Source organism: Strix aluco, chromosome 4, assembly GCF_031877795.1.
Source record: "Strix aluco isolate bStrAlu1 chromosome 4, bStrAlu1.hap1, whole genome shotgun sequence".
Lineage (NCBI taxonomy): Eukaryota > Metazoa > Chordata > Aves > Strigiformes > Strigidae > Strix > Strix aluco.
This window is the reverse complement of record NC_133934.1, coordinates 29,645,530-29,667,629: the sequence shown is the minus strand read 5'-3', so window position 1 is coordinate 29,667,629 and position 22,100 is coordinate 29,645,530. Positions and strand designations below refer to the sequence as shown.

The window sequence follows — 22,100 nt, the reverse complement described above, 5'->3', positions numbered from 1 at the left end:
CAAGTTGTCTCAGTCTAATGTTCAGACAGCATGAAGGCTGTGTTAGAGGGGTGGCTGAATGAAAGGTGTCACTCACCCTACGGACAGAGCAATGTCTCTGAGAGGGGAGAAGACACGGCAGAAATGCTACAACTGGGCTGGCCAGGCTTGGAGCTCTGTGAGGACTTCACAGAAAACCAGGAAGAGGAGATTTGTCTGAAAGAACCTGAAGATATGTGCTAGTTATTTTGAAAGGTGAAAGGTGGTGGATGATTTAGGGCCTGATATGGGTGGAGTGTCCTTTATTTACATTGCTGTCTTATGGGATTGCAGCAATGTGTCATAACTGTAATTGTGTACATTTGACTACCTCTCAATTGCAGGAGAAGAGTAGATTATGGAAAATGCATTATAGTCATGGTTAGGAAGTTGCATTAGTGCTACTACGGAAAATTTCTTTTTGTGCTTTTTGGTCACTCCAGTGCTGGTGGTTGGCATTTGCTGAGCAGCCAGACTGTGGTAAAGGATGTTTGCTTTCCTATGTTGCAGGACAAAGTTTAAGATTTTCTCCTTCTCATTTATGTTTGTATTTTTTTTCCTCTTGAAATTCTTCCCAAGAGTCAGATCAGGCTAGATCAGAATAATAATCACCTCTTGCTTTTTATCTTGATTCTAGCCATTTTGGAAAGGTGAATAGAAATACTTGATACTTACTTTGCTTACAATAATAATTTTTAAAATGAATTGAAAGGAGGCAGGGCATTGTTCAACATATGACATACTGGAAAATAAGGGGATGGAAAATCTGGCCATCTAACACCTAACTACAGTAATTGTATTTGCATAATCAGTAATTGCTTGGGTGAAAATGCCTCTCAAGAGGGAACTGCAGCAGTATCCAGTGCTTCTTATCACTAAATGGCAATGCTATTTAATTTTTTTTTTTTTTTTAAAAGGTGCAAAACCACCCTTATATTTGGCTTTGGAACATATTTTACCAGAGAGGTTCTCTACAGGGGGTGTTAGGTTAGCCAGTCTTTTCTGAGGTTTTGTAAAATTGCGGAGCAGCTCCATAAAAGGAGATGTCAGTAATGCCGAGACCTTCTATACTCGTGAAAACACAAGTTCGGTTGGTCACATGCTAATGACACCAGGATTTCCTACATGGGGATAAGCATGGGAGAAAGAAATAGTATGAACAATAGAGAGAGAGCATGGGCAAGACAAAATCTAGCTATTTCTTGACAGCCAGGCTGACTTCTGCGTGGTTTGAGTTTTTTTTGCAAATGGCATGTCCTTTGTATTGTTTAACCCCATAACCCCACTTCTCTGAGAGTAAGCAGCACAATATCTTCATCAGCAAAGAGGAAAGACACTGAAGAAACATTTTATCTGGTAGTGGGAATATGAGTTTCTTAAGCTCTAAAGCTACTGTATTAGCAGGGGAGTAAGTAATTCCAAGTGTACAGAGGATGAGCTGTTTGATTGTATGCTTATCTAATGCTTAGATATTTCTTGTCTTCCCGTATTCTAAGATTATTTTTTTAAAGGAATTGTGTCATCATATATTTGTTCCATATCTGACAGTGTAGGTCTAGTTTTATAACTTCTTGATATTACTGTCTTATATGTTAAATAATAGGACTAGCTTATTCTTTTTGCATTGCACGGAAACAGGACTTGTTGCCCAGACTGGCCATCCTCATTGTGAGCAAGGAGCAGGGCTTCTAAAACTATAAATAAAGTTTTTGAAGCATAGGCAAGTATGAAGTACATATGGCATTTTGCATTTTGAGAAGCTTTGTATAGTAGTTTTTGTATAGTCACTTCCCTTTTGTTATTTTCAGCAAGAAGACACATTCAAAAAAAACCAAACACACAACCTTTAGTGTGACTTTGAAGCACATGTTTTTATCTATTTGTTATCCTTGCTGGGATATTTATTACTGTTCGAACCATGTTTCCTTCTATAGGCCTCCTTCTAGAGGCATATATTTATCTTCAGAAAAGGGGTGGACCAGCTTTGATAGGTCCCTTGGGTTCACTGGCCTGTGATGTTTCCAGATCCTCTGTGAATACTTGTGTCCTGTTCAGACAGCATGCATGAATGTGAAGGTGAAATACTACTATTTCTATGGTGAATCTAGCCTTTTTCTACTACGTTAGCCATCTTCCAGCTCCAAAAACAACCATGAAAAATGTCCCTCTGCCTCCTATGGTTTGACATTGCATAATTAGCCATTGTACTAATTTTGTCTTTTGTAGCAGAGGTCACTTGTTGGAAAGAGTGTTTGTGGGTGGATTTCTCATAGCTGGTTCATGCCTGCATGTCTACTTCCCAACTACTTCAGGGCTTGAGCTCTCTCTTGATTTTGCATTTTGTGTCTGCTGTTTGCCTGGGTCTAGAGCAAGCAGTTTGACATGCAGAATAAATGCAACACAATGATGGTGTACAAGATGTCCCACTGTAAAGGGGAATCATTGAAGTAGGGAGGTGAGAGGAATTGGAGTTGTCTCTTTAGCATTCTTCTTGAGTCATACCTTCCTGTTCCTGTGCCCCTTGGTTTAATAGTGAGAAATGCTGATCTAAACACAGCTGCACACCTGAGAATTTGAAGGCTGCTGGCCATGAATAACCGTTGCCTCTGATGCAATCTGAGACACGTATGGAGCAGTATATTTTAATTTAATTTCACATATGTAAGCTTTTCTTTCATCTGTAAAGTATGCAAAGACAGAAAAATCTCTGACATTAGGCTTAATTTGTTGGATTGGATTGCAGGGTGGGTCAACTCTGAGTTGTCTTAATTTAACATCTCATGGTGAAGCCAGCTGAACCAACTTAAATCGTCAAAGGGATGACTTAGGAAATAAGAGTACTAGAATGGTGTGCTGTGTATCAGGAGGTTTGCTTTATTATTTTCCTAAATGTTAATTGATTATCTTGTTTGGATTCCTGTCCTTGGTCCTACTGGCACATGTATGCTCCTTTTGAGCATTCACTGAATGCTAGAATTGGCATGACAATCTCCGAGTCTCGGAGGAGAGGGGGATTCGGAGAAAGTAATAAACCTTGTTCCTCTAAGGAATTTCTGTCATTCCAGGAAAAAAGAACCCAATGCATATTGTCCCACAACCTCAGTTAACCAGTAGATGGGATCCAAGCAATATATGTGTACCCCCACTGGACACAGAAGGCTGCGTAGATACGTTACAGAGGTGGCAAGCGTTTTTTCTTTTTTGTATATTGTTGTGCAGAAAAAAAGACCTGGAGAGGTGTCTTCAACACATTTATGTGGAGTGTTGAATTCTGTGCTTTGTGGAAAAGCACATCTCGTTTGAATCCTCCCGTTCTGCGTTGACTAACCTGTCAGCCCTGAAGCTGCTAGGCCTGCCACATAGTGACAAAGAGAGGGAGAAGCAATACTTGCTGCTGTACCAAGTCTTGTAAACTTAAGTAACTCAATGTTTGGCAATTGCATAAATGTATGTTTTACTTTAGGCAATCAAAGTTCAAGTAAGGGGATACCATAAAATAAACAGAAGACTTAAAATGATTTTTTTGATCAAAATTCCAAGGTTGCATACTTGGTGCAAATTATTTTTTCAGCATAACTACAGCTCGTGGTAATGTTTGTGATTTGACTTTTAGTAGTTCACTAAAATGCCTAATTTTTTTTTTCTTTTTTTACCCCCAATTTTAAAAAGCCCCTTATTGGGGCTTCTCTTTTTTTTTTTTTTAGTTTTTGGTTTTTTTCTGTTACAGCTTTATCTGAACTTAGTTCCTGTCATTCTTCCTGATGCTGACGATGACATGCATGAATTCTTCATGCATCTTTTCTCTGCTTACTTTCTTTATAACAATATACATAAGAGACAGACTGCTAAATGTGTTTTAAGTGCTGACGAAACTTCCATGTTTTCCATGAGTAGTAACTATTGTGTTTCTAGGGTGGTGAAATCATTGCAGGTATATTTGAAGTTGCTCTTTGCTTCTGTTTATAAGACTGTGTTTTCAGTTGCTTATGATTTTGCCAGATTTTTGCTATTTGGGCTGAAATTTCTGTCCTCAGAAGAGAAGAGGGCAGCCGAGTAAGGATTGGAGGATCTCAATTCAGTAATTCCTCATTATTTCCACATTGTGTGAACAGTGTCCATCTTTCATAAGCTGCATTCTGGACTGGATGTTCTTAGCAAGTCAAAATTTTTGATGTGGATTAATTCACAACCAGCCATGAGTTGCTGCCATTTTTGTTTTGTTCTGGATTCCAGTAGGAATTTTCTCTCCTATTAGAGACTTGGTTCTCCCAAAAGTGAGTGGTGGCCCTATACAATCTCCATAGATTCATCATCATTTTGCTCTCAAAAGTGTATCATTCAGTGTTTCCCATTGCCCTGTAGTAGAGCATGTTGTAAATTTCTCTTCTGGGCTTTAATTTTTAGCCTCTTCTGCTTCAGATAAAGGAAAATGGTTTAGAACAATTCCTTCAGAAACAGCGACCTTAAAAAGGTCTACTTGTGTGCAGACTTCACCGTTATTGTGTACTGCTTTTACATGTGGACTGAAGCCCAGTACACGCCACCTCCAGTTATGGGCTGTTCTTCCATGGAGCTTCCACTCTGAAGCGTTGAACTACTGCGTATTTCCATGCATTGTTAATGGGGGCAGCACCTGCTGAGCACCATGGACACTCCTTTCCTTCTTTAAAATCTTCGTAATTATAAATTTAGGTGAGCCAAATCTTCTCAGATGTCTGTGCTTTTGACCTTGCTTCTTCAGGGCTTCTGGTAGCCTTGGTCAAAGAGGTCCCTTCAACACAGACCCCATCTTGGCCCAAGGATGGGTTTCACCTCTGTCTTCTGCTTCCTGCCTCAGCATGAACTGGTGTTGCCTGTGTTGCCCAGTTTCCCTGGAAACTTGGTGAAACGCAGTGGTAGCCACAAAATGGTGGGAGCTCTTCAGCAAGAGAGTGAGGGATCAGATGGGACGTGGCATTGGCACCCATTTTCCTCATCAGTTTTAATCATAATTTAAAATCAGCAAGGGGGAAGCCTGCCTTCATCTGTATTCAAGTTATTTTTTTGTAAAGAAGATTAGATTAAACCTATGATTACAACTGATTGGAAACTTTATATAGAAAGAAGTGGTACTTTTTAGTAAGCAATTTTACTGTACTCTGTGCTCTTGCACCAGCGTAGACCTTTATACACGCACTCTTTCTCATTTTCAAATGACTTCTGCAGTTAAAGCAACATCAGTATCATAAATGGAAAAGAAAGCAAGAAGTCTGCTGAAAAAAAAAAAGAATTAAGTGAATCTGTTATATTTTACATAATGTTTTTTGCTTTTGTTTTATAGAAAAAGTACAGAAAAGGATCTGTGGATATTTCAAAGATTAAATGTGTAGAAGTTGTAAAAAGTGATGGTGTTAGTCCCTGTCAAAATAAATATCCATTTCAGGTATGTTCCTTTTATATAAAATATATAAATTACAGTGCTCTTTTTCAACAGTGTCAAGCCATTTGGATGTAACTTGCTTGAAACTACTGTCACTTTTAAATACTGAGCCTGTTCTCTGTCTCTTGGTGGGAGGTGGTTCAGGATCAGTGATGAAAACCCAATGCCAACAAGCTTTGCTCCCCCTGCAGTCCCCTCTCTTGGGAGTTGTGCCTCATACACTTGGTCTTTTTCCCACCCTCTCTGCTTGGGTTTTGACTGGAAAGTGCCTTGTCTTGGTCTTCCTCCAAAATGGGTTAACTTGCAGCCCATTTTCCCTGTCTTTATTCTTTCACATTAAATTTAATAGCCATTAAATTATATAGGAATCAGAAAATGCTTTTTCTTCTATTGTGAACTGAATGGAAATAAACACAGAAACCAATGTGCTTAGAGAGTGAAAAGAAAAATATGGGGGGGTCAGATGCTGTATCTGCTTACAGGAGAGGGAATCGTTGGAGTAACGGTGAATTCCACTGCCGGAGAGGGCTCTCTGGCCCCTTTCTCCAAGGGCAATTCTTGCTTTCCACCAATACAAGGAGTGAAGGAAATAAAAAAAGCAAGAATCATCCCAGAGCACTGCAGAATCACAAGCAGTTATGAAATGGCTGGGAACAAAGGATATCTGATTATGAAATCGCGTTAGCAATTAAATTGAACTGTTTTTAGAAAACACACAGTGAAGAATGAACAAAGCAAAGCACGAAGCAAACATTTTAAGGAATGCTCTCAAGATCATATACCGTTACAAAATCCTTCCTTATTCTACTGAAAGCATCATATATGAGTAGTAAACCCTAATAACCTTTTCCCAGTTTCTGCACTTTGTGCCTGAGTACACTAATTTTGCCAAATGTAACAGTGACTTGTTCTGTTTCCTGAGGAATAAATAAATGAATATTATTAGATGAATGTATTTTGATTATTTCTTTTTCCACCCTCCAGGTTGTATATGATGCTAATACACTTTATATTTTTGCACCAAGTGCACAAAGCCGGGATCAGTGGGTGAGGAATCTGAAAGAAGGTAATGGAAATTGCTCATGCTTAACATCTGACTAATATAGAGTTACCTTTACTTGAGCTGTCTGGCTGGGTTGGAGTTAACTTGGTTCTGTGTTTTGGATTTGTGGCCAGCACAGTGTTGAAAACACCAGTGTTTTAGTGGCTGAGCAGTGCTTGCACAGCATGGATGGAGGCTTTGCCTTTTTTCTGCCTCTGCCCCCTGCAGCGAATAGGCTCAGGGTGGGCAAGAGGCTGGGAGGTGACACAGCTGGAACAGTGGACCTGGACTAACCAAAGGGATATTCCAGGCCATATAACATTGCCCTCAGCAACAAAAACTGGTATAGAGGAAGATGGGGGTTGGGGTTATTTGGCTTTCGTATTGGCTGTTGCTTAGAGACTGGCTGGGAATTGGTCTGCCTCTGGGAGATGGTGAACGATTGCCTTTCCATCACTTTTGCTTCTTTTTTCTTTATTTTAACTTTATTAAACTGCCTTTTATCTCAAGCCACAAGTTTTCTTCTCTTCCTCTTTCTGTTCTTCTCCCTGTCCTGCTGGGTGGCGGGGAGTGGAAGAGTAGCTGCGTGGATGCTTAGCTGCTGGCCTGCATCAACTCACAATAAGCTAGAAAAATAAAATGGTAGAGCTTCTGTTGCATGTATCCACCGGTTTTTATTTTTTATCAGACCAGCTCATTGTTTGTATACACAGTGTGAGATAACAAGTACTGGGAGTATCAAACACCCAAACAGATATAATTTGATTTGTGAAGTCAAGCTGCAATCAGAATTTGACTCTATGCTTTTGCATCATGTGTAAATTATCAAAAAGCTTATCCAAGCTAGGTAATGACATCACTCAAAAGTTTTGTTTGAATGTCACTATAAAACACTGGAGGCCTTAAACTGATGTAAAATGACAGGAGGCATCTCCACTGAGATGCTATCTGATTAATGCTATCATAGTGACTAAAGGTTTTTATTTTTTTTCCAAGAGCCTCTTAACGCTTTCTGCCACTATCAAATGCTCACATCAGTTGCAGATGCTCTGTAAAGTAATAATTTCTGGACTGGGGACCACAGAGCAGGGAATAACCTCTGAAACTCAGCAAGCCCATGGGATTGTGGGGGTAAGGAGCCTTTGAGACCAAACACAGGCATTGTGCCATGGCATAGTGGTAAATGTCAGCTATCATTGCTTCCAGAACACTATTTGTAGAGGAAATTGAGTCACAGCAATAATAAAAAGAAAAGGGGCAGGCAGAGCTCCCAGGGCCTTCACAGCTGCCTGACTGATTTGCAGGGTGCAGGTGGGTGCCTGAGTCTTCTTCTGTGGATGCACCAAACCCTTGCTAAGGTGGCCAGTTTAGGCAGGGAGTATAGCACTCTCTTCTGGAATCAAGTCATATATTGTCCTAAAAACGTTCTCTACTATTGTTGTATCACTGCTATGTAAACTTGCAAGGTCCTTAAGAAAAGCAATGCTAAAGTAAGGACAAGTGGAAATTATGCCTCATGTCAAAGATATTGTAATAATTATTTAATTCTTTAAAATGGCCCTCTTGCAGATTTCTTTTTTGTATCTTTCAATATATACTTTTTCTTCTTGTAGAAATAAAGAACAACAGCAATATAATGGTAAAATATCATCCTAAATTCTGGACCGAGGGAATTTATCAGTGCTGCAGACAGACAGAAAAATTAGCACCTGGCTGTGAAAAATATAATCTTTATGAAAACAGTAAGTACATATGTTTTCATATGAAGCTGTTTTGGCATATTTTTCTGCTTTTTTATATGATCCTGTCATCACACCTGAATGCCCTAGATATTAGGCAAATTTATAGAGCAGAGTCAATCATTGATACTGTGTCTAAAGTAAATCAAAATGTTTGTTTCATTTCCAAGCATTTTGTAAAAAACATAAAACCTAGTAAATTGTCCTCACAAAAAATCTTTAGAGAAAGCTGAAAGTAATCATTGAGGTTGCTGATTTTCACATGGTTTGTTTTTCCCATCTGAAACTTACTGGACCAAGGGTTTACCTCAGACTGAGGATAAAACCTTATGGTGAAAAGAAATCCTTGACAGCTCTTCAGTTTTAATAAATAACCTCTACATACCCACGTAAAAGAATAACCATGTTGCTTTCAGTGTTACTACACCAGTGTAAAAATGATACAAGTAGGCTTACTGTATTTATAGACACAGGACTGAATTTGCTTAGAGATTTGTAAATGTCTGTAGGCTGAACCTGGATGAACCGTGACTTCTGCAGGCACTTGCATCTTCCAGCATCCAAATCACAGGTTCTGCTGTTCAGCAGCAGATGCTGTAGCATGCCAAGATGTGCAGGTGTGTCCCTCACTGCAGTATTGTCCTAGATAAGGATACAGTAATTACTTCTCAATTTAAGGAAAATTCTGTAGTAGGAAAAGAAATTGGGCCATTGCTTACCTCCCAGTGAAGTCAGCAGTGCCTGGATGATTGCCTGTGTCAGCACCTTAAATGGCAATGGTGGGGACCTGTGGATTTAGTTGCATTAAAAGACTTGAAGAATAAAAACTGGCCATGGCCAGCCTTATTTGGCAAGATGTAAAACATGACATATAGCTCAACCTTTTAAGGGTGAGGGAAAAAAGCAGTGCAGGAGAAAAAGTACTCTTGGATCTGAGAGAAGTAATAAAACATACATACAATTTTTATGCCTCATTTACCAAAGCAATAGTCAGGAGGAGTATTATTTTTTTAGAAGAGCAGATGTTAATAGGAACAGACCTTTAGATTATCATGGTGACAAGAACACTGTTTCCTTTCCTTTCCTTTTTATATACTTTTTTTGTCTCTGACCCTTTTTGTTTTGTCATATATCTCTGCATCTGAGTGCTGGTTCAGGGATCTCTGTGTAGCATGCTTTGGTGTGGCATAGACATTGCCAGATCTATGGTGAACGTAGTCTGCTGGCTGATTTAGGATGTTTTTGCAAGTATTTTCAATCAACATTTTCCTAATGCCTAATTGGAGCTGTCTTTGCTTTCTGACTTACTAAGCTATCCTAAAGGCTAGTTAAGATATTAAAACATTTGAAATGTAAAACTTTTATTTAGTTTTTAAATTTATAGCTAAATGGATAGACACAGATCCTTTCCTGTGCTTTGTTTCTAGGTGTAATGAGATTGCCCTCTCCAATGCCAGAAAAAAGTGCAGTAAGTAGAGTCTTTAAAATACTGAATAAATAATTGCTGCTTTTTGAGATGGCGTTTAAATTTCCTGAGATTCTTTCCATATCCTGGAGCAAAGGTCTATTTCTGTATGTGTCAATGGGCATCACGTTCTATCTCAGGGTGGAAACAAATCTGATTGGAATTTAGCTGCACCTATTAGGTGTATCTGTACTGCTGGTGGGAGAGGCAGTTGAAAAGCAAATGCCAGCTGGCTTTGTTCTTTACTGGCTGCAGCGTGAGCTATCCCCATGGATGGCACCTGGGTGATCGTCTGCCATGCACCCATCCCAGCTGCCTCCCTGGGCCACTGCAGCTCACTCCTGGGGCAACCTGGAACTAGCCTGGCTTTTGCCCCTGGGATGCTTGTCTGGTTTGCACTGGTTGGGTGGAGTGGAATAATGGGGCAGAGTGGGATGATATTAATACTGGGTCATTTTCAGCGAAGGCCTCCGCCTCCTGTTCCACCAGTTGAAGAAAATGGCAACGAAGAGGAGATAGTGGTAGCAATGTATGACTTTGAGCCTACAGAACATCATGATTTAAGATTAGAGAAGGGTGAAGAATATACAGTGATTGAGAAGAATGACATTCACTGGTGGAAGGCAAGAGACAAATATGGGTAAACATGAGTTCCTTATTTCTTCTTATAAAGTTCATATGGTTATTTCCATGTTGTAGTAGTTTATATTGACTCTGTGTCAACAAATAACTGTATTAGACCCCACTTTGGACCCCAGCCTTGAAATCTCATCCATATCTTTATTTCCACATACAAACCAATTTAAAAAAGTTCATTTCTCAATAGATAGTGGGGTTGGAGTACAAAGACTGTTGCAGAACTGGAAGTTGTTCCAGTTATATTTCCTGTCAGGTCTTATGGTTTCCCAATTAAAGCATCAGCCAGCCTGCAAAACCTTGCTAGGCAGGTACAGTATTCCTGATTCCTTGGGGAATGGCTCATTAGGGAGCAATATGGTTAACACTCAGCTCAGCAGGCTCTGACTTCCACTTGAATAATCACCATATTTAGCTGGATCATTAGGGGCAATTTTTGAATGAGTTGAGAGAGAGTTGCAGTGAGATGCTTTAATGGCTACAAATTCCTTTCCCTGTATTAAAATTTTTCCCTGTAGTTTTAAAGGTGAAAGCTTCCATACTTCAGTATTTATCAGGTCCCTGTTGCAGTATGTTGGGGCTAATTGCAAGCTATCAGGCTGTGGCAGGCTCCAGCAATATTTCCAGTGACTGACTGGGACTTCCAAGTGCAGAAGTGACAGAGCAGCAGAGGGTTACTCTTCTTCACCTCTTCTGCTGGTTTTCTTGGATACTTCTTCTGCCCATGTCACTTCTCTAGGCACACTGAAAGTTAATGTGGAAATGCTGATGCGGAAAACTAGTTTCTGTATAATCAGCAGTAGAGTGGGTGGGTCAGTAATAAATAAGTTACAGTGGGGTACCTCTGCTAATTAGCAGAATGAAACACTGTCTTTAGGTATGCAATTTTACATGTTTTCATAAAGATTATATATTACATATCTTTTAGAAAGCAAGGATATATTCCAAGCAACTATGTAACAGGAAAGAAGTCCAACAACCTTGATCAATATGAGTAAGTGAATATTTGAATTAAAATCTGGAAGATCATAAAATGAAACCTATGCTTTAAGAATGACAATATATTTTTAAAGTTTTGTAAGCAATTATTTACATAGAATAGCAATTACTTCAGAGATTAAACTTAAATATTTGAAATAGGCATATATTTGTTCTGATTCTCCTCATTGATTTTGCTGTGATTTATAATGTTGGGTCAAGTTAGTGAGATGGCTTTTTAGGCTATCACTATTAAAGCAAAAAAGCCCCTCCCATGGCTCTGATAGACAAAGGGAAACTTTAAAGGAAATTTACCCATTATAAGTGTGCTGAATGTTGCCTTTTTTTTTTTAATATTAAGTGAGATGTCTCTCTAAAGTTTGTGGCAGTAAGATAGTAGAGTAGAAAACAGTGGAAATCATTCACAGTAAACGTAGCAGATCAGAGATTTTTGGAAGGCAGTTCTAATTTTCAAGAAAATGTATCACACCATGCATTTTAAGTCTCTGTATGCATGTAACTTATCAGCTATAAAAGTATAGCTTTTTAAAAGAATTTTGTTCCTGTTGATGTTTAATTATGGAGTACTTGTTTAAGAACATCGAGATAAAATTTAACACTGTGGTTTCCAAGCCTGTTGTTCTTGATATTCAAATTTCAGTATAGCATGAACTGTTGTGCCTGAGAACTTAAGATATGTTTCACGGCTTTTAGATAAAATGGAGCTGTAAGGAAATAATGATTAAAACCAGTTTACAAAGCCACATCAGTAGCTCCAAAACTCTGCTCTCAGCCGCGTATGACTCTTACATCTGTGCTCTGACATAAGGTAGAATTTCATCTGGGATTTTGCCCTCAGCTTTACTGGAGGGAATTACTTGTTCTTTATTGCTTTCTCATCTTAGAGGCTCTTGCTAGGAGCCCTGCCCTGCTCTGGGCTGGGCTGTGGGGCTGGCAGAAAGGGAAGGAAGGAACTGGGCTGCCTTATCTGGTTCAGCCACGTTGTGCCTTACCACCTTTGGGCTGTAATTCTGAGTCACAGTGCAGTCCAGGGAGGATTACTCCAGGTCATCTACCAACCGCAAGAAACCACTATCTCTGGAACAGCAGAACTTGATTAGAGGCTGCTGTGCCACTTCCCTGCTTGGTTACCGCTGTGACAGCATAGCTCAAAATGATTGCACCATGCCATTTGTGAGCTATGTGTTTTTCCTTTTTATAGTATTTGCTGCAGCTGGCTGAAATGTCAGTGCTTCTGTGGCTGCTTTAACCTGCCCATGCAGCACTGAACTCAGGGATGTGCAACCCTGACATTTAATTCACTTTCAACCTCCTCTTTGGTAGGTGGGTCCTCCCTGGAAAATCAGAACCATGAAGTTATTGAATGAATTAGCAGCCAGCTCTGCAGGTGACTGCCGGTGTGCAGGCAGCTGCTTCCCTGGCATTGCCAGCCTGCCCTTGGGCTGCTGTTCAGAGCAACTACTGCCATCAGTCTGTGTGCGTTTGAGAAGTGGTTTTGCTGCAAAATTAGTTCCATTACCTGAACTTTATTGCCATCTGTGGGGTCTCATTGGATTTGTTTCAGGGCATTTTTATGGGATAACTGCACAATGTAATAGAGACTGATTTTTGTACATTAACAATTCTTGACCTTCACTTACCATAAAATTATTGAATCTGTAGCTTTGTAATACTTTTTTAAAGCATTTTATGTAAATCATGCACCTTGAAGAAGGTTTGGTTACTGATGTTGTGTTGCAGGTGGTACAGCAGAAACCTGAACAGAAGCAAGGCAGAGCAGCTCCTCAGAAACGAGGTGAGCACAGCAGCCTTGTGGTATTAACTATGAAATTCATGTGAAGTAGCTTCTTTTATTAAAGTAAATGCTTGTTTTGGCATGCGCAAATCACAGAACGAGTAGAAGAGACATGCAGCTTAAAACCGCTTGTACAAAACTGTTGATGTGCTTGTGTTTTAGGATAAAGAAGGTGGTTTTGTAGTGAGAGACTCAAGTCAGCCTGGCCTGTATACAGTTTCCCTTTATACAAAATTTGGAGGGTGAGTTTCTGTGGCTGCTCTGCACACCTTGTCCCATCCAAATCCATTTGCATCTGTCTCCATTCCATAGTCTGGAGGAAAGCCCAAGAGAGATCTCACCAAAGAAATGAGAGCTGCTGTGATAGGAAAGATGGGTGACTAAAATGAACTTCTTGACTCCACGGTTAGGTCGTGTTTGGTTAATCCACCATAGACCTGAACCTCCACCCAAAGAGCCACCTTGCTCTCCCACCCTATTTGGTCTTTTCCCTCCTGCCAGCCCAAGTGTTTGTGTTAGTGTGTGGTGAGCTGGATCGGGGAGCTCACCAGTCTGAAAATTAACCTTTTATGGGTTAATCTTCAACTTGGTGTGAGCACCGAGATGAAGGCAAGTCACCAGCGCTCAAGATCTTTGATATTCAAACTGTTCCCGAAGCATGTGACTTTGGACACCTGCACTGGCCCTTTCAGTTTCCTTTTCCTAGTCAATGTTGTCTTCTTAAAAAATTCACAACAAATGACATTATATTATTACTAATTGTTGCTATTATTATTGTTATTTTTCCAGAGAAGGTTCATCAGGAATAAGACACTACCATATAAAAGAAACAGTGACATCACCGAAGCAGTACTACCTCGCAGAAAAACATCTCTTTAACTCCATTCCAGAAATAATTGAGTATCATAGACATAATGCAGCAGGTAGATGAATTGAATTTTTCCTGTTGCTTAGGGTTGATTTGAAAAGGAGTGTGAGGTGGTTTTAGGGGTTTTTAATTGAAGGCTTTTAGGTTTTTACAGATCCTTCTCTCTTAGGGAAGTCATGAGACACTGCATTTTGTATTTTTTCAATATAAGCAATCATTTGAAAAGTTTTATGTAAAAAATAAAAAAAAATTTAAAAAATATTGTTGTCCACAGAGTAACAGAAGAGCAGGTGTATCGAGTCAGGAGAAATCATTCCTTCAGTTCCACATGGTGTCTCCAACAGCTGCCTGTAACCCACAGCAGATGGATGGGGATGGTACTTCCCCAGAGTATTCTCTAGGCACTAGCTTATTTTACCAGCAGGTCATCACCACTTAAAATGATCTTACCTTTCCATATAGCAAAAAGATGAGGAGAATAGTAATGTGTTGTTCAGGAAGTCCCTAAGGATGAGTCTTTGTAAAGGTTAGACACTTGAGATCTATAGCTGATGGCTGATGCTGGTGTCCTCCCACTGTATGATAGGATGGGGAGAGTTTAGGAATCAGATTCAAGGCACAAATACTAATATAGTTTCGGGTTTTTTTCAAGTCCAGTCTGTGCATAAATTTCACCCATGAGCTGTATTTTCCAGACGTTTATATCAAACTCAGATGACCCAGCATTTCCTGATGATATTCTAGAAAATGCCTTTCTGGAAAATATGCTCCAAAAACATAACCCTGCTTTTCATTTATTAAAAATAACTAGAAAAATCAGTTATAATTGCTTCATTCCTTTTGTCATGTCAGGTTCTGACAAGATTTTAGGACAGTATTCAGCTAGCATGCAACATTTATTTTGTATGTATAAAATCCCCCCGTGATACTGGTGGGATTTATGTGTGAAATGGAAATGATCAAAAGTAGTGTGTGAGTTTTAGATAATCTTTCTGATCTGATTTATGAAAGGGATCCTCAGACTTTATTGGTGCCAGCATAACTGTGAAACCCAAATAAGTATGCATATACCTATATCCATCTCTCACCAGTAAAGAAAATGTAGTGAGTGCTCCTGTGTACCTCTTGTGGCCACTTTGAATAGTCATCGCAATGCAATAGCAGAAGATATGGTCAAAGCTGTATATAGCAATAAGCTTATTGTTAATCTGCGCGGTGAACAAGTGGCTGTTTTGCTATCTGGCACTATTTCAGAAGTAAATTTTGTCTCTTCAATTATCATTGAACCTCAGGTCTCGTTACCAGGCTGCGTTACCCAGTGACCCCAAAGAAAACAACAGCACCAACAACGGCAGGATTCAGCTATGGTAACTGTGTGTTATATTCATCTGCATGTATCTTTTTTAATGATTTTATGAATGTTAAGATGCTATAGTATTTTCTAAAAATTTTGAAAAGACCTAATTTTGTACTGTGATTGGACCCATGTAAGATAGTATAGCCAAGCTGTACCTCGGAGACCCTTGCTCAGGAGATCGGCGTGCAAAGGCATAGTGAATGGTGGTAGGCCTGTGGTGCCAAGGGCAGCAGTGAGGAGAGGAAGAATATGTTGCTGGTGCTCCAGTGGAATTTGGCATCTTCCTCCATGCTTTTGTGGACACCTTGAGCTCTGCCCGGTTAAAGAGCTGTGCCTTTGGCTCCTTCATAAGCCTCCACTCTTCTGACTCAACCTTGGCCCTTTGATCTTTCTGGAGAGGTTACCTTTATTATATAAACTTGGAATAACCTGTTTTAAGCATGGCATATCAGGTGACATGCAGCTGCTACACATTGGTACAACTTCCTATGATGGCAGCTTGTTGAAATCAAGTCTGATAATATCAGTATGTAATTACTGACCTCAGGAAAGTTTGAGTTTTGCCTTCTGTGTTGATTAGGAGCTGCTTAAAGGTCATGACTACCTAAAAGTTTGTTTGTTTTGTGAGGTATGGAAGTGTTCGGTTTTCAAGTTAATTGTAAGATGTTTTCTCCCTAAATTCCTGGCTAGTAATCCAGTTTCTCTTTTTTCTTCCTTATCACCTACCAGTTCAGTAGGTTCCTTAATACAGGAGTCATGGGCTCTCATTTATTTTGTTTTATAGAGAAATGGGAAATTAATCCCTCGGAACTGACGTTCATGAGAGAACTGGGGAGCGGTCTGTTCGGCGTAGTGCGCCTTGGGAAATGGAGGGCGCAGTATAAAGTGGCCATCAAGGCAATTCGGGAAGGTGCGATGTATGAAGAGGATTTCATCGAAGAAGCTAAAGTAATGATGTGAGTTGTGTGCTTGGCACTTATATTGCCAGTTCTAGGCCTCTGATGCTGTATACTGATCATAAATAAAACACTTGGGGCAGGTGATATTTTTGCAGTTTTGTGGGGTGGAGAGCTAGGGCTGGGTGAAGTAAGTAATAACATCATGATCTCAATCTTTTCAGGAAGCTAACACATCCTAAATTAGTTCAGCTGTACGGTGTGTGCACACAACAGAGACCTATTTACATCGTGACGGAGTTCATGGAGCATGGCTGCCTTCTCAATTACTTGAGACAAAAACGGGGAGTTTTGAGTAAAGACATCCTGCTCACTATGTGCCAAGATGTATGTGAGGGAATGGAGTACCTGGAGAGAAACAGCTTTATCCACAGAGACCTGGTAACATCCCATTAGGCAATATACTCTTTTAAAAAAATTTTTTTTTGAACTTACCTATTACTTTTCAAAACAGCCTGTTTGTAAATGACTGCTTTTGTTCATTATGAGTAGTTTAAATTGGCTCTCTAGGTTCTAAGCAAGTCTCTAAAGCTGCCCCATACAGAAAAACATGCAAGGTTTCTCTCCTGAGAAAATGAAATAAAATCTCTCTGAAATTTTTATAAAGAGTTGATAGCTATTTGCACTGAAATAATAGCATATCTCTGTTCTGTACTGGTGCCGTTTTCACCACTCATGAATCCCTCAAGATGATAATTTTTTCTGGTGATTTTTTTTTTTTTGCAAAATGGTTTAGTTGTCAAAACAATACTATCAAGAGTGAATGCAGATCTACTTTTTATTCCAGAGCATAATGAGAACAGTAAATCAGTGAACTTGCTAAGCAATGAGAACAAATTCCCCATTAGATTGTTGTAATTTCTTTGCAAGAGACTGCAAGTTTTTCATCCATCTCTAACCGTTCCGTTTGCAGGCTGCCAGGAACTGCTTGGTGAGTGACTCAGGAGTGGTCAAAGTGTCGGATTTTGGAATGACAAGGTATGTCTGAGTGGGGATTTGGCAAAATTCACCTAACCCTTGTACGTAGCCTTAAGGCAACGCACACCCAGCAAAATTACAAGCAAAGGTTATCTTTTTTGACCTCTCTAGGGAACATCCTTTGGTTCATTTTTTTTCCAGTGCCTTTAAAGCTTGTTTGTTCTTTGGTCATGTTCAATTTCCTTACTCATTTAATTCTGGAAAATCAAAACTAGGCGGTTTATTTTCTAGAAAAGTAAGTGTGAAGCCGGGCTTTGAACTGAATCTGCGGTCTGACAGGTCTTCTATTAGCAACTTTCCGTAGCATCTGTGAAAATCTTACAAATTTTAATCTTGTAGTGATTCAGGAGGCATATTAGAGCTTATGTCTCAGATGGCAGAGCTCATGCTGCAGAGATAATAGTTGTTAATCTGTATTTTGGTAAATAAATGATAGAAAGAAGCTCTTCAGTGTGTTTGGGATCCTCTTGGGGTAGATGGTTCAGAGGTGCATCTCACTAGCCGAAGTGCTGAGACATAGAGAGGGGTTAATTTCCTACCCCTGTTAGCACCTATGGGTGCTACATCAGGTGGGTAATGTGTGCGTGAGGCAGGGAGGTGAGAAGCAGCTCTTATAAGGAAGGTGTTCAAACTACCGTGGTTTGACAATGTTGTTCTTGGCTTTTGCCACTGTTCTGTGCTACTGAGTTTGCATGTCTTCTGACATGTGAATTCAGACTGGTCGGTGAGAAACAGAGCACAAAATTTATGCTTTTGCATCATTTTCTCTTGCTATACAGACGTTTAACTTGCAGGTGGCCTAGACCTCTGTTGTATAGCTAATAATCACAAGAGAAGACTCTGAGGTCGTAAGAAAAATGAAATGGGTCTTGACTGAAACAGTGCTGCCCCAGAGAAGCTAATTTTATTGTGTGATAACAGTCATGGCCATTAGGTGGCAATATGAGCTTCTAATATTCAAGTCCAAATCTAAATTATAATTTGCAGGCTTGGAGGCTGACTGAAGGATATTACGGTTTTGTTTTTGGGTTTTTTTTAGGTATGTCCTTGATGATCAATACACAAGCTCCTCGGGGGCTAAATTTCCTGTGAAATGGTGTCCACCAGAAGTTTTTAATTATAGTCGATTCAGCAGCAAGTCAGATGTCTGGTCATTTGGTAAGATGTTAATTGTTGAAAGAAAGAACTATTTTTACATTTTATGAATAGCAGTAAAGCTCCAGTTACTGGGAGGGATTCAGACATCTGAAAGGATGCTCAGAGAAACCATTTGCCATGGTTTTATGCTTGCATAAATTTGCATAGAGACTTTTAGAACTGTTATTTATTAAAACCCATGCTACTAGAATAAGATGTTTTCAGCAATGACACATGTGAACACTTTCTTTCTAAAGTATGGATCTCAAACTATTTATCTATCAGAAATCCTGAGCCCAGGGCTCAAAATAAACATATCTTTTTCAGAAGTTATTTGCTTATTTTCTTAATTATTTTTTTTAGGTGTTTTAATGTGGGAAGTATTTACGGAAGGAAAAATGCCCTTTGAAAAAAGCTCCAACTATGAAGTGGTAACGATGGTTAGCCAAGGACATCGTTTGTATCGGCCCAAACTAGCCTGTAAGCAGGTGTATGAAATGATGATGATGTGCTGGCAGGAGGTATTTGACTTTTTTCTCAATTCAAAGACCAAAAAAAAAAAGTATATCTAGCAACAGCACTTAATCTCTATTGCAGCATTCTGACTGTATCCAGCTCTCTGCTATTCGTGTCTTTATTGCTAAGACAAAAATCTGCCCCTGGTTTGCAACTGAACTAGAGCTGTGATAAGAAAAACCACTGAGGAAATTTCTGTGAAATAAACAGACTATTGGATTAAGTACGCAAAGACATTCAGTAACAAAAGGAAATAATTGCTAAATCTGTGCTGGTCACAATTATATCTGCATACAAATACCGCTAGGAAAAAAAAAAAATTCACTCAGAACAGCCAGAGGTGGAGAATCTGATTTTATATAGCCTCAGTTTATTAATCATTACAGAAACATGACAGAATGATGGAGCATATTTTTAAAGCCATACTTCATTACCTGATTATAAAATATATAGGAAATATAGATTAACTTGCATCTAAATACAAATCCCAAGGTTTATAAAGAAAGATAGAAATACACTGTACTCTTAATCCTCCTAACCCAGAAAGATACTGACTTGTACAATGTTCACAGAGGTCAAAGGGGCAGCAAACACGAAATCTAATACTTTATCAATGAAATCAGTATAAAAATGCTTTTGTAGTAGTAAAGCAGAAAGTCTCTTAAGAGGATAGGGACATTTAATGAGATGCCTCTAATTTTGAGAGATCAATCGAGGAAACCAAGAATGGAAAGAGCTACGTGATTTATTTCTAGTCAGTCTTTGCCACAGGGGGTTCTAGGTAAAAACTGCTCTTTACCAGTAAAAAGATGACATAGTGTCTTACGCTTGTCTTAGAGAAGAAGGTGCTGGAACAGAGAGCAATTAGTCATCAAACCAACGAGTGGAGATCTAAAACTTGCAAACCAGTTGGTTTATGCAGCAAAAAATACATTAAAAACAACAGTGCCCTGAAGGGCTGTGGAATGACAAAGGTGTCTAGTTCAAAAAAGCTATTTACAGGATCCGGGAAACTACAGATCATTAAATTTTGTTTGTACTTCATAACCTGCTTGAAATGGTCATTAAAATGGAATAATAAATTATCTGGAAGACGGTAAGTTACTTGTTAATGCTCTTTGAATATTAATATGTATTTATAGGATTTATAAGAACATAAATTAATTGATTAAAAATTTACTTATTTCATCAGGGTTTATTAACAATAAAATCTAAGCAGTCATCACGTGGGAGAGAAAGAATCTTTGCGAATCACAGATAGGACACAAGTAATGGCAAGATACTGTCAATCTTTGTCATAAAGTATGATTAACTGTAGGTACTTCAGTCCTTGTTTCATAAATTTAATAGTGATTTGTAGAGGGAACTGAATACTGAGGCTTCAAACTTCAGCAGCTGATACAAATCTAAAGAGGCTGATAAATAGAGGAAAGGTGCAAATTACCCAGACATTCAGAAGATGCTAAAGTAACTGTGTCAGCAAGGTCAGTGAAGAGACTACCTCAGTGTATTGCTGCAACTAGACAAAAGAAACAGGATGTTATGACAGATAAGGAACTGTATGGAAAACAGAGTAGATGAAGGATGCAGTTGTGTATGTCTATGACGCAGTCTCATTTTGGAGTCCAGAAAACAACATTGAAGTAAAAGAGGCTCCAGAGTATGACACTGAAAATTCTTAGGAGCATCAACAACTTGCCTAAATGAAAGATTGGAGCAATTCACTGGGGAAGGTGGGATGGGGAAGGAAATGAAAAAGTGTAGCACCTTGCAAAACAATGAATTATATGAAGAGTGTAACCTATTTATGAAGAGCAACACCTATTTATGCTCTTTCGAAGTGTAAGAAAGTGATGCTTACTGAGATTAAGCAACACATCCAAAATCCACACAAAGAGATATTTTTGCAGGTCACATCTAATGAAACAGTAAATTCATTGTCACAGAATGATATCAAGACCAATAATTTATCAAAATCAACACAACTTTATTGTTTTCTGATCACAGCTGTGCCTTCTTGTTATTTTTAGAAACCAGAGGGACGCCCGACTTTTGAAGACTTGCTTCACACAATCATTGACATTGCAGAGGGTGAAGATGCTTTCTGAAAAAAGACAACAGCAGCAAAAGTACAGGAAGGAAGCCACTTTCCAGAGATGTGGCTTCACCGTTTCTTTTTAAAAGCTTGATCCTGTAAGCTGCTGGATGCTGCTAAACAACGTGGGGAACCTGTAACATCTGATCCACTCCAGCACAAGGAAAGTTTTACGTGATGCTGGCAAATTAGTGCAGTATCTTCAGCAATACTAGCAGTCTCTATATTTTCTCTGAAAAGTCAGCATTGCATAGCTGGCAAGTTGAGCTCTTTAAGGAGGAAGAGAGAGAATGTGGCTAAAGCCCAGGAGCCTAATTTACATTTAGTGGGTTGGGTTCATGTACATACAGTCCACATTTCTGAGTTTCTCTCTTTACACAGGCTGTAGTATTAGTAGTGATTTGCATGTTTAAAAATTGAAGGTATCTATAAATGGCTATTTACTGACATTGAAATGTTTCCAGAGATTCTCCAGAAACATTATTTTTCTCAGTTGATGGGTGTTTTATGACACATTAAGAACACAAAAAGTGCCTCTCTCGTTTGCACATAGTAGGTGGTTAACAGCACAAACACTCAAACACACAGCACAGTAACACTCAAGAAGCTTTGCTTCAGAACTGAGTCGTGACATGCCCTGAGCTCTTCTAGGCTCTTTGGTCAACCAGAGACCTCCCAGTTAGGCTTGATGTTACTCATGAAAAATAAGTCCAAGATTCAGCACAACTGGCTGTCAGTGTACCGTAGTACCTTGTTTTGGATTAAGTATAAAATAATTTATGTGCTATATGTATTGTAAATATATAAATTCCATGCATTTATTTATATAAAGTGTTTTCCTCTTGAAATTTTCAAAGCACAAGTTTGTCATACTTTCACTTATGTACACAACTCGATGCATAGGGTTGTAAATGAAAGTAAGTAAACTATCAAGTGTGTTTGAGGAGGGCTCCTCTTTGTCTGTCATCTATATGTACAGTGATCTAACCTTTCTGTTCTTAACAGAAAATTTCTTACTACACATTTATGTAAATAAACTGAATGCTAACTGTTGTTTGAAACCAACTACTGTGTTGCCAA

The 22,100-nt window shown here is 39.1% G+C and overlaps 1 protein-coding gene across 8 annotated transcripts in view; it reads left to right on the top strand.

Annotated features, from left to right (window-relative positions):
- Positions 1–22,085, top strand: part of TEC (tec protein tyrosine kinase) — a 52,805-nt gene extending 30,720 nt beyond the window's left edge. For 3 of the 8 annotated variants that reach the window (XM_074822482.1, XM_074822483.1, XM_074822484.1), the window contains exons 3-18: positions 5,339–5,440; positions 6,422–6,503; positions 8,093–8,221; positions 9,646–9,686; positions 10,145–10,323; positions 11,248–11,313; positions 13,059–13,113; positions 13,276–13,355; positions 13,903–14,036; positions 15,274–15,348; positions 16,123–16,294; positions 16,459–16,675; positions 17,208–17,272; positions 18,312–18,430; positions 18,773–18,930; positions 20,956–22,085. In XM_074822482.1, coding sequence (XP_074678583.1) covers positions 5,339–5,440; positions 6,422–6,503; positions 8,093–8,221; positions 9,646–9,686; positions 10,145–10,323; positions 11,248–11,313; positions 13,059–13,113; positions 13,276–13,355; positions 13,903–14,036; positions 15,274–15,348; positions 16,123–16,294; positions 16,459–16,675; positions 17,208–17,272; positions 18,312–18,430; positions 18,773–18,930; positions 20,956–21,033 — 1,752 coding nt within the window. In that variant the 3' untranslated portion in view covers positions 21,034–22,085. The remainder of the gene's footprint in view (positions 1–5,338; positions 5,441–6,421; positions 6,504–8,092; positions 8,222–9,645; positions 9,687–10,144; positions 10,324–11,247; positions 11,314–13,058; positions 13,114–13,275; positions 13,356–13,902; positions 14,037–15,273; positions 15,349–16,122; positions 16,295–16,458; positions 16,676–17,207; positions 17,273–18,311; positions 18,431–18,772; positions 18,931–20,955) is intronic. The other 5 variants (XM_074822486.1, XR_012623070.1, XR_012623069.1 and 2 more) reach the window with 5 other exon arrangements.
- The last annotated feature ends 15 nt before the right edge of the window (positions 22,086–22,100 follow it).